This window comes from Myotis davidii, unplaced genomic scaffold (genome assembly GCF_000327345.1).
Source record: "Myotis davidii unplaced genomic scaffold, ASM32734v1 scaffold115, whole genome shotgun sequence".
Taxonomy (NCBI): Eukaryota; Metazoa; Chordata; class Mammalia; order Chiroptera; family Vespertilionidae; genus Myotis; species Myotis davidii.
Window position 1 is genome coordinate 3,789,267 of NW_006291010.1, and position 15,507 is coordinate 3,804,773.

At 43.9% G+C, this 15,507-nt stretch overlaps 1 protein-coding gene across 4 annotated transcripts in view; it reads right to left on the reverse strand.

Moving 5' to 3' along the window:
• The window catches only part of NCEH1 (neutral cholesterol ester hydrolase 1), a 62,264-nt gene that overhangs the window by 12,267 nt on the left and 34,490 nt on the right, over positions 1-15,507 (reverse strand). For all 4 annotated transcript variants that reach the window (XM_006764116.2, XM_006764117.2, XM_015564177.1 and 1 more), the window contains 2 exons: positions 9,078-9,306; positions 6,933-7,002 (listed from right to left, as the gene is read on the reverse strand). In XM_006764116.2, coding sequence (XP_006764179.1) covers positions 6,933-7,002; positions 9,078-9,306 — 299 coding nt within the window. The remainder of the gene's footprint in view (positions 1-6,932; positions 7,003-9,077; positions 9,307-15,507) is intronic.

Here is a 15,507-nt window from a genome sequence, read left to right on the forward strand (position 1 = left end):
AGTTTCTTTAACATGCCTTATTTTGTTACCCGAACTCCTTTGTCAGAGTACTGTCAATTATGGTATATCCCTCACACGGAAGAAGTATGGCCCAGGAAGTGATCCTCTTTTGGCTAGACCCTGACTGTAAAACATAGGTTATTTAATTAATGCACATTAATTTTTATATTAGTTGGGAAATAGTCAAATTCTAATCCTGCAGCAATCTGTAGGTTTCTAATTCCTTGTCCTCAACATTAGAATTAGCTGTACCCCAGAGGGAATGTCGGAATGTCACTGCTGCATGTTTACATGGTCCTTAGCTTTCGACATATTTCATTCCATCCTTTTGAGAGTATCTTTTTTTTAAAATGATATTTGGAGAAAGGAAGAGAGAGGGGGGTGGGGAGAGAGAAACATGGGTTTGTTGTTCCACTTATTTACATTAATGTACCCTGACTAGGGATTAAACCCACAACCGTGGTGTATCTGGATGATACTGTAACCATTCGTAATGAATGCTATATCCCTTTTTTTTGTGTGTGTGTGTGTGGTGAGTGCTCTTCATGTACTGCCAGTTAGGTGAAAGGTGCGCGTGACATTCCAGAATGAAATCATACACCTATGAGATCCGGCAGGTGTGAGATAAAAAGCTCACTCCTTTTTTTTTTTTCTTTTTTTCCTCCTTTTCACTATCTCCCAGGAGGAGTTCAATAGATTCATCTTGTGAATACAAAAAGGTTACTATTCGCCTGAACGGTGTGGCTCAGTGATTGAGTGTTGACCTATGAACCAGGCGTTCACGGTTCAATTTCTGGTCAGGGCACACGCCTGCGTTTCAGGCTCCATCCCCAGTAAGGGGGTGTGTGGGAGGCAGCCTATTGATGATTCTCTCATCATTAAGGTTTCTATCTCTCTCTCCTTCTCCCTTCCTCTCTGAAATCAATAAAAATATATATTTTTAAAAGGTTACTGTTCTCATTCATAGAGAAGGTCTCTTCAACAGATCAATAATTGTATCCGTATTGTGCTCTCTGTGAGAGACATCTCCAGAGGAAGTCCATTCCCCTAACAGAGAAAAGCTTCCTTTCCATTAAAACGGCGGTTCTCAACCTGTGGGTTGCGACCCCTTTGGAGGTCGACTGACCCTTTCACAGGGGTCACCTAAGACCATCAGAAAACATATATATAATTACATATTGTTTTTGTGATTAATCACTATGCTTTATGTTCAATTTGTAACAATGAAAATACATCCTGCATATCAGATATTTACATTACGATTCATAACAGTAGCAAAATTACAGTTACGAAGTAGCAACGAAAATAATTTTATGGTTGGGGGTCACCACAACATGAGGAACTGTATTAAAGGGTCGCGGCATTAGGAAGGTTGAGAACCACTGCATTAAAAGAACCTACAGTAACATTGCACATGTGGAGGCACAGGGAATGCTTGATCATTTATCTTTTCATTCTTAAAATGTGGTTAGTGCATGAAGATTGGGGATGGGTCCTCCTTTCTGGTTCTCCTCTCAAATCTGGCCCCTGGATAGAGCTTTGATGTATTTACAGTCCTTCGGCAAAAGGAGAGCTGAGGTTAGTAAAGGCTCGGCTGACTGGGTAAGAATCGCATCCACAAGAACTGACCCGTCAGGATGCTGCACCAGAACTGTGATCCACGCCCAGGATGGGATTCTCGGATGCTCCCTTCACCAACCAAGACTTCTGGAGTCCTATCTCCCTACACAGCAGGGAGCTCCCCAGACTCTCCGCCTTTATCTAACTGCCTCCTCCCTTTCAGATGCAAACCTCCCCTTTCCCCTCAAAGGTAAACAGGGAGCCAGAGCACTCCCCCAGGTGGCTGCGGAAGTCTAAGCAGATTTGGTGCCCGGTGCTTCTGGCCTCCTTTCTGTCATTTCAGAAGCTAAACATAGCTCTAGGGTTCAGGCGTGGGTTAACCAGGCTCCCAGCCTCCCTGTGGTTTGCAGTCCCAGGTGCTCTGTGGCCGCAGCCAGGCTTTTTGTAAAGCTCCAGTCTCCTCCTCCCCTCCCCAAGAAATTCTAAAAAAAAACAACCACACAAAACCACAAAAGAGAAACCAGTGGATTTTTGATAGTAGAAAACAAAGCCAAAAGGCTTTAGTGAAATGTCTAAAAAGGGGATTCACCAAGTTAATGATAGTGAAGAGACTAAAAGGACCTACTTCTTCCAATAAACCTTTTCCCTTGTTTTTTTTTTTTGTGTTTTTTTTTTTGTTTGTTTTTATGGTTCTGTTACTGCCACCTGACATCTGACGGGATGGGAAGAAATCACCATCTACCGAGGGGAGTTTACGAGTGTAGTAAACATTTCATTGAAAGCAAAGCACAACTTGAAACTGTTTTCCTCATCCAAGAAAGCAATGTAAGTGCTTTCCAGAACTTAACAGAACTCATAGGATTAAATAAAACATATTAAATAGAATTTAACAATATGCTGTGTTAGCTTACATTTTATCTTTTTTTAAAAAGAAATTAAATCTTCCTTTTCCCTCATTTTTCATGGTTCTGGTATTGTGTCTGATTATATAAACTATAGGTAAATAGATACCATCTCTTAAGAAAGATACCATATTCTAGCTAAACTGCAGTGAATGTTGTGAAAATAAGTTTATGAATATAAAATAGGACCTTCCTAGATCAGATAAGTGAGGCTACATCCATGTATCCTTGGTATTATAAGTTTAAAAGATAAACGGTTTCATTTATTTAACGAACAAGTATTGGGCAACGGATATGTAAAATAGTGGAGTGTCGTGGAAGCTACTGAGTAGAAGGCACAGCCTGTTTTTATACCTTGAGGCCTTTATCTACATCTCCCTTGCTGGCTCAGTCCCCAGAACCTTGAGCCAGTGCCAGCAACATGAACTGAGCAGTTCCAACTCCTGCTGCTCTCCTCATGAGAGGGGATCCCAGGGTCAGCCGGCCCCCAACCCTTGCCTACCAGCTTCCTCAGAGTAAACCTTCCCCCAGGCCTCACCCCAAGTGAAGGAAGCTGTGACCCACCACCACTCCGTGGGCCTCGAAGATAAGGGAGCAGCTATCTCCAGACAGCATTCCTTCTGGGGAAGGTGGGATTCCCGGAAAGCCGGGGCCCACGTCTTCCCCAAGACTCTCAGGATCACCCACCTTTAATTCTTCTTTTCCTTAGTCATTGTCAGAAGTGTAAGTCCCTCTATCTGTCTTCTCTCATGTTTTATTCCCTAAATGCCCTCGGCCTCCTCCCCTTCCTCCCAAGCCCTCTCATGACACCACTTTGAACCTCCAGGGCCAATTCATTTTGTCTAACTAGGTTCTACTTGTCCATAGGACCTCGATTCCAAGATGACTTTATGATACCTTTTCTGACCCTTCAAACTGGGGTAAGATCTTACCTATTAGATTCCTCCATTACTACCTACCTTCTACTTCACATCACTTATCACACTTAGCATGACTTGTTCAAGGTTTATTTTCTCACCTAGATTTTATTTTCTCCCCTAGATTCATGAGGGCAGAAATGATGGCTGTCTTACTCACATTGTATGCCACCAGAATTTAACCTAGTAACTGGCACATAATACGGATCCAATAGATATATACGGGATAAAAGAAAGAGGAAAGATATAGCAGTGAGAGGAAATATGTTTTCAAGTCAGCTGATACTTTCCAAGAGAAACATCATGATCATATGATATTGGCTATCCCTCAACTAGAGCATAGGTTATGCAGCTCTTTGTGGGCTGGTCGGCCTGGAGCCTAAGCATCTTAGCTCATCATTTCTGCGAAGGAAAGTGCTGAGAGTTCCAAACACGTGTTGGTAAGTAAATTTGTCAGTTGGGCCTTTCCATTCTGTGGGCTACAGCACTAAGCCTCCAGACCATCGGTTCTCAACCTGTGGGTCGCGACCCCTTTGGTGGTTGAACGACCCTTTCACAGGGTTGCCTAAGACCATCCTGCATACCAGATATTTACATTACGATTCATAACAGTAGCAACATTACAGTTATGAAGTAGCAACGAAAATAATTTTATGGTTGGGTCACAACATGAGGAACTGTACTTAAAGGGCCAGAAGGTTGAGAACCACTGCTTCAGATTGCCTAGCACCTTTGGGTATCTGAAGCCCTTCTATCTCAATTGTCCAAACTGATTCTCCTGACAACCCTCTGAAGTCATTAACCCAACTCAAAGCATATTTGCCTCACATACATGTGCTAAGCCTTGTGCTGGGTGATGGGGACCCAAAGGAAAGAAGGCATGATTTCTGTCCCAGCAGCTCACATTTGCGACACACACACTCAAAAGAATCCTAACCCCACTTTGCAGTGAGGTTAAATGACTTGCCCGAGGTCACGCAGTCGTGAGTAATGATAATGGCCCACGGGTGCCATGTCTCCCAGCTGATAACTTCTGGAAGCTACATTAGGCCCTCCAGAAAGTCAAAGATGGAAGTGTTTTAGTTCTTAAAAAAAAAAAAAAATTCTTCAAAAACATCTCATCCATCCTTGTGTGTTTGATGATAAGTCTGAGAACACCTGTTTTACTTAAACCAGATGCTGACAGGTGGGGAAGGGCGTGTCGAAAGAACGCAGGCATGCTGCCAACTGCTTATATGGAAGCCCTGGAGGGTGGGACCTGGGTGGGGAATCCTCATGGTGCCAAGGAAAGCAGGGCCAACTTTCCTCCTTCCCCCAGGCCTTTGAGGAGCTGGGGCTACACAGGAAACCGCGGAAGGGGCTCCGAGGCTGGTTCCCCAGCACCGAGCTGTGGGACCTCGCTCCGTACTGGGGCTCAGCGGCTTACACAGCCCTGGTTTCCTCTGGCCAGCTGCCCGGGCCAGATGACATAATCACTTAAGTGAAGGTTCCTACATTACAACACTTCCCCGAGGTCCCTGGAGTGATCTGGGAGGCCTCCCTGAGAGGCAAATCTGCTGAAGAAGCAGCCACAGCACCACTCCAGGTGGCTCCACGGCTTCTGTGCACAGGGTCAGGGCTGCCCACAGGACTCGGGAGACCAGCCCTTCCACCGGCTGCAGAAGAAAGGGTTCTCTGAGGTCTCTGATCTGGGTTGGGGGCAAGGAGGGAAATCTGCTGGCAGAAAGCGGTAGAGGGACAGGGGGAGCTGGGTAAGCTCAGGGCAGGGAGAGTGGCTGATGGTGCCATAACACTGTCACACTGTTAGAGGACTGGCTTGCTGCCGGGCCTGGGAACTGTTTGGCCTGGCTCAGTTCCCCACTCCAACCCTGTGACTAGTGAGCTATGGGACCTCCCGCAGGTTACTTAACTTCTCGGGCATCAATTTCTTCATCTGTGAGGAAAATATCAAAATTCTTCTCTGGGATGATTTATATGAGGGTTAAGCAAGAGTCTATTCATTCATCCCACAAATATCTATTGAATGCGCACTATCTGCCAAGAATGTTTCCAGGCAATGAACAAAAGAGGCAAAAAATCTCCCAAATCTCTGCCTTAATGAAACTTACATTGTCCGTTTCCATTCACTACAATAACTACCTAATAAGTTTATGATCTGTCAGATGTTGATGACAGCTTTGGAGAAAAATAAAGCAGAGGAAAAGTGGGTTGCAATTTTTTTTTGGGGGGGGGGGAATGCGGTTCTATCTGTGAATGAAGGGGGAAGAACTGGTAGGTAGAGTTGTGTCTGCATCTGAAATTGTCATTATTTATTAATATTTTTACTATCAGTTTACATTTTTAAGTGTTTTTACAGCTCTTTGGGGGTATAGTTGATATAAAATAAAGTACACACATTTAAAATGTACAATTTGATAGATTTTTACATATGTATACACCCTGGAAACCACCACCACAATGAAGATAATAAACATATCCATCACCCTTCAAACTTTCCTCCTGCCCCTTTGTAATCTATCCCTTCCACCACCCGCTTCCCCAATCTGTCCCCAAGCCACCACTGTTCTTTTTTCTATTACTACAGACGAGCCCACATTTACTGGAAATCTATATAAGTGAAGGGTTGCAATTTTAAATAGGGGTGTCAGGGAAGGCCTAGCTGAAAGGATGACATGAGAAAAAGATGGCAAGGAGGAGAGACAGGTGTGCAACAGCACCTGCACCAGGTCCTCCACAGAACAGGTACCATGGTTCTGTATTATCACTGTCCCCACACCTGGTATAAACACTCACATTCTGCTTGGTTTTCCAGAAAGATGGCTAATGTATAACTGGTAGGAGCAACTCAAAAGATCAATACTAATATCACTACGAATGATAATAATAACTACATTGATGAAGATTCGTTAAACTCATTATTGTTCACAAGGTCTGACAGAACCTGAGTCCGGGAGAATCACTTTTACAACTCATGGTTGCAGGAAAGATTTTCTCAAAGTGCTGATTGGTTTTTAGTTTTTAAAAAAGCAATAATCAGCCCAACCAGCATAGCTCAATGGTTGAGCGTCGACCTATGAACCAGGAGGTCATAGTTCTATTCCCGAACAGGGCACAAATCCGGGTTGCCGTCTCGATCCCCAGTGTAGGGTGTGCAGGAGGCAACCAATCAATGATTCTCTCTCATCATTGATGTTTCTATCTCTCTCTCTCTCTCTCTCCCTCTTGCTTCCTCTCTGAAATCAATAAAAAAATAAAAATAAAAAAGCAGTAATCAAGCTTATATGCTACAGATAACTGCTATATATATCACTCAATTTTAATTAATTCATTTTCCAGAAGTTTCCAAAACTAAAATAAAAAAAAATAAATAAGTTGAGGCATTATAAAGAGAGAAATGCTATGAAATCATTTTGTATGACCTTGGGAAAATCACCTCACCTCTCTGGGTCTTTATTCTTAGACTTTATTTTATCACTTTTAAATTAAAGTAACTGTACAGTTATCTGGGATCCTTTCTTAAAATTTTTTTCTATGACTAGTATTAATTACTTACTCAATGGAGACAATGACAGCATTCAACTCCTCAGCCATTGCTGTACACAGTTCATCATAATATCTGATTTCTAAAGGAAACAAAGGAGCAATCACTATTAAACAAGTTATTTAATACTGTCTATTCTTCAATTCTGCTAATTGTGAAACCCTTTTAGACTTGGGCTGAAGTTATTAACAATAAAAAGCAAATGTGACCATATATCTCCTTAATACAGTTATGTATACAAATGCAGAATTTAAATCAGTTTCTGATAAAATTCAGTTGCTATATAATAACAGGAAATCTATATCAGATTGCCTTTGAATGTGCTTTTAACTAACTAGACATTTGTTTCATAATGGACTCTATGAAATGTACCAAATTCATTTTGCAGCTCTTCAAATGTATGTCTTTCCAAAAATCACAGCCAATAAGCAGTTTTCTCCTGAAAACCATAAAAATTTTCTCTTTTAACACCCGCATTTTATGTAATTCAGGAAAATCACCAATTTGAAGAATGTGGTATTTTGTTTAAATCAACACATAACAAACTAAAATTTTAAGAAGTCTTAGCAATTCTTAGAAAGAGAATCCAAAGATTTGCCGTGACAGTAGCAATTTTATTGTGCAAAAAAATCAATCCCTTAGCTGTTCTCCCAATATATTAAGAGCAGGTTGTGTCAACAAAAAGCCAAAATATCACCTTATCCATAGGCTTTCCAAGGCAATCTTAGAATTAGAAGTTTAATAACAACATAACCATCTACACACCTCCCTCAGCCTGATGCTTCCTCTGACAGTAGTGATCAGTCAAAATTAATACGGAAAAGGCCAGGTTGGCTCTTATAATCTACACCATTCCTGGCCTCCAGTGTAATGTCTCACCTGGCAAGTGTCCCATGGTACAGACTCATTCTTTTCTAGGAAAAAGATTCTGTTTTATTAATTTTTATATCCCATCACCTAGCACATAGTAGAGTGAGCACAGGTACAGGTTTGCATGCAACTGTTTGAGTTTTTGTACCAGAAGTCCTGCCCTTCAGGAAACCTCTCAGTCCTAGGCAAACCCATCTGCTCAGTAAACATCTCTTAAAAACGTCAACAAATCAACGATTAAAGAATTATGAATATGGAGTTAAATGAAATGGGATTACTATAAAGAGCTATACTTTCGGCTTTTCCCTCATAAAAAAAAAAAATATGTTATTAAAACAAAACAAGCAAGCAAACGAGAACCAGATGCCAAAGCTCCGGGTTGAAGATGAGGAAGTAGCTCCATGAAAATCGCAGGTGGTGATAAGGCCCTCACTTCCTCCCCGGTTTGCATTCTGCCCGCTGCTCCACCTGGCAGCGTGCCATTTTGATCCCGTTCTGCTCATGAAAGAAATTCTACCCTAAAGAGACCATTCTTGAACTCTGTAAGAGCACTTCCTTTGCACGGTGGCACACTTTTGTATTTCCACCCTTGGTTTCATAAGCAGATGAAATGTAGATGAGTTAACATGTGCATTTGGGAACACCTGTTCTATTTCACAGAAAGGGGGTCCTCAAAACACAATGAAATCCCACCTTATTTGGGTGCAGAATGCTATTGCCAGCACTTTGTAATAAGTTTGTCCATGATTTAGGTCCCAGGAAATATTTTCAAAACAGTCGACCTTAATTAACAAACAAATAAGCAAATAGGCAAAAACCTTTATGTAGGGCAGTGATGGCGAACCTTTTGAGCTTGGCGTGTCAGAATTGTGAAAAACCCTAACTTAACTCTGGTGCCGTGTCACATATAGAAATTTTTTGATATTTGCAACCATAGTAAAACATAGACTTATATTTTTGATATTTATTTTACATATTTAAATGCCATCTAACAAAGAAAAATCAACCAAAAAAATGAGTTTGCGTGTCACCTCTGACACGCGTGTCATAGGTTCGCCATCACTGATGTAGGGTATAATCACCGAAACCAGGACACTTTCAAGCATGAAAAGGACACACCACTAATACTTCTGCTGGGATAATAGGGGTAACTGGGACTGCCCACAGGGACCAAGTCAAATGGTACCCCTCTCTTTACCCAATAAGGAAGTCAAACTCAATTACACACACACCTCTCTCCCAGGGCCAACCACAACCCCAAAGAAACTTAAGAGGGCCAGGACATACTTGCGCTTGCCAAGGCCCAGCCTCCCCCGTGGATATAAACAACGCTGCGTTTCAGTGGCTCTCCTGGCTTTGCAGGGCCTTCAAACACTCTGACTTCCACGCCGTCAAAGTCAGTGTCGGTCACATTCACCTGGGCAGTTGACCATGCGCTTTTCTTGCCAAAAGAACCGATGATAAAATTCAGTGCGAGCAGGTGATGGCTCAGGCCCAGGTAGTGTATCAGGTTACTCTGCAGGGTGAGGGAGGGAATACAGAGGGAGAGGGCGGGTCAGTTTTGTCATCACCAGGGCCATACTCACCAACACTCAGTATTTAAATTCTTACAAGGACTTGCTGCCACTTTTAATACAGTAATAAATTGCTTTTGGAGCTTACATAATTATTTTCATACATTAGATCCTCTTTGATTTTTCAAAATCGGCTCTGAGAGGGGACTGGGACAGGTATCTTCAGTCTTCTCTTACCACAAAGGCGTAGAAATGAAATAAACTTGCCCACTTAGATGGGTAAATGGCAGTTCCGGGACTGAAACCTGGAACTCATGAGTTCCAGAATTCAGTCCTTTTTGTATGTTCTTCCACCGGCACATCACAGTTCAAAAGCATAGAAGGAGTGAAGGAAAAATACCTTATTTAAATGCAAAGAAGAGGAAAGTTTTCTATTTACTTTAAGTATTTTTAAACTTGTATATTTAAGTCTGTCTGAGAGTAGGGGAAAGGAATAGGTGTGAGAGGGAAGAGCAGAGTCAACTGCAACCCTGTCATTGAGAAGCAAGCTAAGCCAGGATCCCAACCAGGATCTTTTCAGCAATGTGCAAAGAACATACAGCACCCTCGCTTCCTCTCGGAGCCCCAAAGGCATCGAGTTCCGCATTAAATGTTCACAGAAAGTTATTTGGTGGAGAAGGAGCCTAGAGAGAAGAGACCCAAGTCATCCCTTCAGCAAAGACCTTGTGGAATGCACTCCCCTTTCTTCCCCTCTTATACAGGCCCTTCCTATTGAGTGCATTGTAAAACTGACCTCCCTACAGGACTTCTAGCCAAGTTTCAAAGACAGAGACTTGGAAGCAGCAGAGACCGGGCAAGCTAGAGAGGCTCAGAACGGTCAGAGTGATTGGAAACTTGTCAGGCACACATTTGTGAACTTTCTCCAAGCGCCTCTTAACCGCCGGAAGGGAAGCAGCTAGAGAGCAACAGTGCCCTTCTGTAGACCACGAAACAGAACACTGATGATTAGCGAAATATTTAATGCCATCGTACGATCCAGGAAGCAAAGCTACCAGCAGAAATCAGGACTGGATAAAGTCTGCAATACCCCATCACACAGCTCCCCAGCACAGTGCGCATGGCACACAGTGAAGAGAGTACACATGTACTGTCACGCAGAACCCCTCAGCCCCTGGGCAGCCAAACTCCTGAGCCCATTATCCCCGTGTCCCATATAAATATTATTATGCAATACATATGCCTGCCATGAAAAGAGTTGGAAAGCACTGTGTTCTAAATCCACTGGCCAGTGTTCATGAAAAGAAAAAAGCAAAAAGCAAAAACACCTAGAATAGTGGCTGGTACACACTAAGCCTCACATGGTTAACGTGAGTAGTCTACCTCTGATCCAGAAGATCGCTGCACCTTCTAGAGTCAGTCTGGGGGGGATAGGTAGTGCAATTTTTCTAGAGAAACTGAGATAAACGGTTTTCCCCCCTGATGTACATTTGTAAGTAGGACAATGAGGATTACCAAGTTCTAAAATTATTTCAGGTTAAAGAGATGTAAAATAATTCTCTCTAAAAAGTTCATTTGTATGCTTACATCAAAAGGGAAGGGAGGCTGGGGAAAAGCCACAGTACACTGATACCCACACACATAACTAGCTTAGCACGTGGTCAACTTTCAACATGAGCCAACCACATTAAATGCTTAGACCTTCTACTGCAACTGACTTCTGCATCATTTCCTGGATTCAAAGGCTGTATTCTACGTCAGTGGTTCTCCACCTTTTTCAGTGATGGTCATTCCATTCTGTCAAACAGTTTTTAAATTCTCCTCTCTAAATCCTGCTTTACTTCTGCCTATTATAGAAAAAGAAATTTTCATGGACCATTTATCTGCATGAAAATCTATAATCATGATTAATCTTTGGAAGGGGAGTAGCTGGCCTGCGTGGCTCAGTGGTTAAGTGTCGACCTATGAACCAGGAGGTCACGGTTCAATTCCAGATCAGGGCACATGCCTGGGTTGCAGACTCGATCCCCAGTGTGGGACGTGCAGGAAGCAGCGGATCAATGATTCTCTCTCATCATTAATGTTTCTATCTCTCTCTTCCTCTCTAAAATCAGTAAATATATGTATATCCTATCTAATAATAGACAAACATGGTAATTGACCACGCCTTCGCTACGCCTCCCATGGGCCAATCAGTGTGATATGCAAATTAACCGCCAACAAAGATGGTGGCTAATTTGCATACTGCAGGCAGGGTGGGACAACGCCATCCCGCCTGCCCCTCGCGCCATCTGGGCCTGCTATCTGTGACCCGGGGCAGCGGGCATCCATGTGCGACCCGACCCAGGGCAGCCGGGCAGGGCAGTAGCGATCGGCTGGCTTGCCTGGGTGCTCGGTGTGCAACCCGACCGAGGGCGACGCCTAACCCCCAGGTAGGCTCTGCCATGTGCGCGACCCGGGCAGGCAGGGCAGGCACCGAGGGATTGGGCCTGCCATCTGCCACCCAGGGAGTGGGCCTAAGCCAGCAGGTGGTTATCTCCCGAGGGATCCCAGACTGTGAGAGGGCACAAGTGGGGCTGAGGAACACCTGCCCACCCCTCCTCCCACGCCAGTGCACAAATTTTTGTGCACCAGGTCTCTAGTCCTATATAATAAAAAGGTAATATGCAAACTGACCAAACGGCCGAATGACCGGTCGCTATGATGTGCACTGACCACCAGAGGGCAGACACTCAATGCAGGAGCTGCCCCCTGGTGGTCAGTGTGCTCCTACAAGGAGTGCGCCACTCAGGCAGAAGCCAGGCTCACAGCTAGTGAGCGCAGCGGGAGCCTCTCTGGCCGCCGCAGCCACTCTTGGGATATTCCACTGCAAGCTTACATCCCTGGAGGGCTCCCAGACTTCGAGAGGGCGCAGGCTGGGCAGAGGGACCCTGCCCCCACTTCCTCCTGCCTCACCCCCAAGTGCAGGAATCTTGTGTGCCTGGCCTCTAGTATATATATATATACATATTTGTTTTAAAGGTGGGTAAAAGATGTACTGAGAACTTAAATAGGTAAGAATTTAAGTCTTGTCTGATTCCCTCCCTTTACCCAAATTCCCATCTTTTCTGAAGTTTTCATAGTTCCCTGTACTTTCTTTGAGACTTTAACTCTGAAGAAAATTCCTTTGATTTTAAAGCGTCGATTCAGATTAAATTTTTTTAAAGTTGGAAACCAAACAAAACATGCCTGCAGGCCAAATCTGGTCTAAGGGCCACCAGCAGCAACTTCTGGCAGAGAGGACGGGCGATCCAGTCTGACTGGAAGTGCAGCAGGAAAGCTGCTGGCAGAGTAAATGCTCTCACGTGTAGACCTTAGTTGGTGTTCAACAATAAAACAACAAAGATTGTAGGACACTGTATTATTGATATTATGAGATTATCCTTTAGGAAGAATTATGCAGCTGAAATGTATACACAATAGGGTGGTTTAAGAGAAGAGACTGGAGGCAAGGGTAACTGCTATAAGAGCCGGGCAGTTGTTTGTAGGAGAGAAAATGAGGGTCTTATCCTGGAGAACACGGGGGCGGGAACATCAGCAGGATCACTGAGTCAGAGGTGATGGGCCTTGGCAACTGCTCATAGAGAGGAGGGGCTGTGAGGCAGGTAGGCAGGGTAGAGGGACACAGAGAAAAGATTCAAAGATGCCCAGGGTTTTCACCTGGGGTATGAGAAACGGAGAACACGGGCAGAACAGTCAGGGAAGGTAAGATAAGATTCATTTTAGAATTGCTCCATGCAAAGCCAATGGAAGAGTTATGTAGATCAGTTGCTCCCCGTATGTGCTCTGACGAGGGATCAAACCCAAAACCCTTTAGCAGTGGTTCTCAACCTTCTGGCCCTTTAAATACAGTGCCTCATGTTGTGACCCAACCATAAAATTATTTTCGTTGCTACTTCATAACTGTAATGTTGCTACTGTTACGCATCGTAATGTAAATATCTGATATGCAGGATAGTCTTAGGCGACCCCTGTGAAAGGGTCGTTCGACCACCAAAGGGGTCGCGACCCACAGGTTGAGAACCACTGCTTTAGTGAGAGGGATGACACTCCAACCAACTGAGCCACCTGGCCAGGGCTGGCCATCAGCAACTTTAAGCTAACTTATAACTTATGTTTAAGTTAACTTGTAAGATTCCAGTATATCTTCTAGTGCAGTGGTTCTCAACCTTGGCTGCCGGAGGATGAGGCCCAGAAATCAGGATTTTAAAAAGATTCCCAGGTGATTCTAGTGTGCAGCCAAGGTTGAGAACCACTGTTCTAGTGAATCTGAGACATTATAAAGTTCTTCAAAAATGCTGATTTTTTAAGATCTCTTTGTAATAACTATACATCATTTAGGACTTGCCGAAGGAGAACAGTGTTACAAACATCAAAGATCAGCATCAGAATCGTGAATTACAGGTGACTTGGAAAGGAAAATTAGATATATAGGCTCATTTAAGAAATTAAAAGGGAAGTGGAAAGAGTTGCTTTTTCTCATCTCCCTGTGAACTGCCTACCTCCCCCTCCTTAGTCCAAAGTGGCATATAGGCCTAATTTTGCCTATCTTTGGAATTTCATGCTTATGTGAATTCCCCATGCACATGTGTTAAACTTTTATTTTCTCCCATTAGGCTGAAGTATGTGATTTGAATTATTTAACCAGCCAGGACTCCCGGGGTAAGAGGAAAGTTTCACAGGCCCTGAAAGTGGGAACAGACTAGACACAATAGATGTAGAAACTTCAAAATTAGAGATGTATCCCTTAAAGTAGGAGAGAAGAAACAGAGGCTGTGTGTAGAGGCTGCCTGAGGTCTTGGCTGAGTTGAACTGAGTTTTAAAGAATTATCAGTAGTTTGGAGAAGGAGAAAGGGGGAGGAAAGGCACACAGGTATTTGTGTGGGGGACAGGTGTTCCACACCTCAATTTCTCCTCCCCCCGACTTTGCTTTACGAGTGTTCAGCACCACTCTCCTCCAGTGAGAATAGGAAGACAGCGAAGTCCTCTTTCCTATTCCTACCCAGATTACAAAAATAAAAAAACACACCACTCTTTCACTTGCTTGGGGCTGGATCTCTAATCCAACCTGACTCTGGCTATCTGATCACCGTTTCTGAAGGCTTTTAGCAATATGGTAAATTCCACCAGAGATGGGGAGTGAATTTGCTCAGGGAAAGCAGGAATTGTAAAGCTGAACAAAATAAAATATGAAACCTTGGGAACAGCATCATTTAAAGGGATAGTGGACAGGAGAGAAAGAACCAATCATTAAGAGACCTCCCCCATCCCTATGTCCATCCCCACCCCACCCCACCCCCACACACACACAAAGAGGAGGCATTAATGATTAGTGTGGCAAGAGAAACAAGAAGCTGGAGAAGTTGAGGGGATAGAGTTTCAAGAAAGAGCAAGCTGTTAAGTGCCTGCAGGGAGGCCAAGCAAACCACTGGTGTTGACAGTGGGGTCATGGGATCGTCTGTGAACCTAATGAGGACAGCTGAGGGAGGTACCTGGCTGGAAGCCAGGCACTGATGGGTTGCAGAGTGAGTGGGAGTGAAGCAATAGCCATGGTGAATGCGGAGGAGTGCTTTCACTGTCGTAGAGAAGGCAGTAGGACAAGAGGCTGAGGGGAAAAGTAAAGAAAACCAGGAAACCTTTTTTTCTAAAGATGAAAGTTGAGCATGCTTGTAGTGAAAGAGCCTGTAAACAAGCAGAGACAAAGGTTCCAGAAGAGAAGAGAAATAATAAGTGAAGTGAGCCCCTGAAGGAAGGAGGAGGAGAGAGGTTCTGGAGACAGATAAAAGGGCTGGCCGTGGGAGGCAGTGGCTGGTGAGATGATAGTTGGTAGGCAGAAAAGCTGCGGGCATTTGCCTCTAAAGAGAACGTGCTTTCTGTTGAGATCAGCGCTGTCTTTACCCCAAAAACAGCGACTTTTCAAAGGCCGCCCTCTTTGAAGGCAACCCATTACAATCTGGCTTCTTGCTGGGATACCTCTGACCCCATTGTCTTATGAGATTCACCAATGGCCCCATCACCCCCTGCCAATGCCCATGACCTGCATGTCTGCACTGTAGGCATCTAACAACGTGCTCTTTCGTGAAACTCTCTTCCCCTTAACTTTTCCAGTCTTGTTTTCTCTTATTATAGTAATAATTAATACCTTTTTTTTGCGGGGGGGGGGGGGG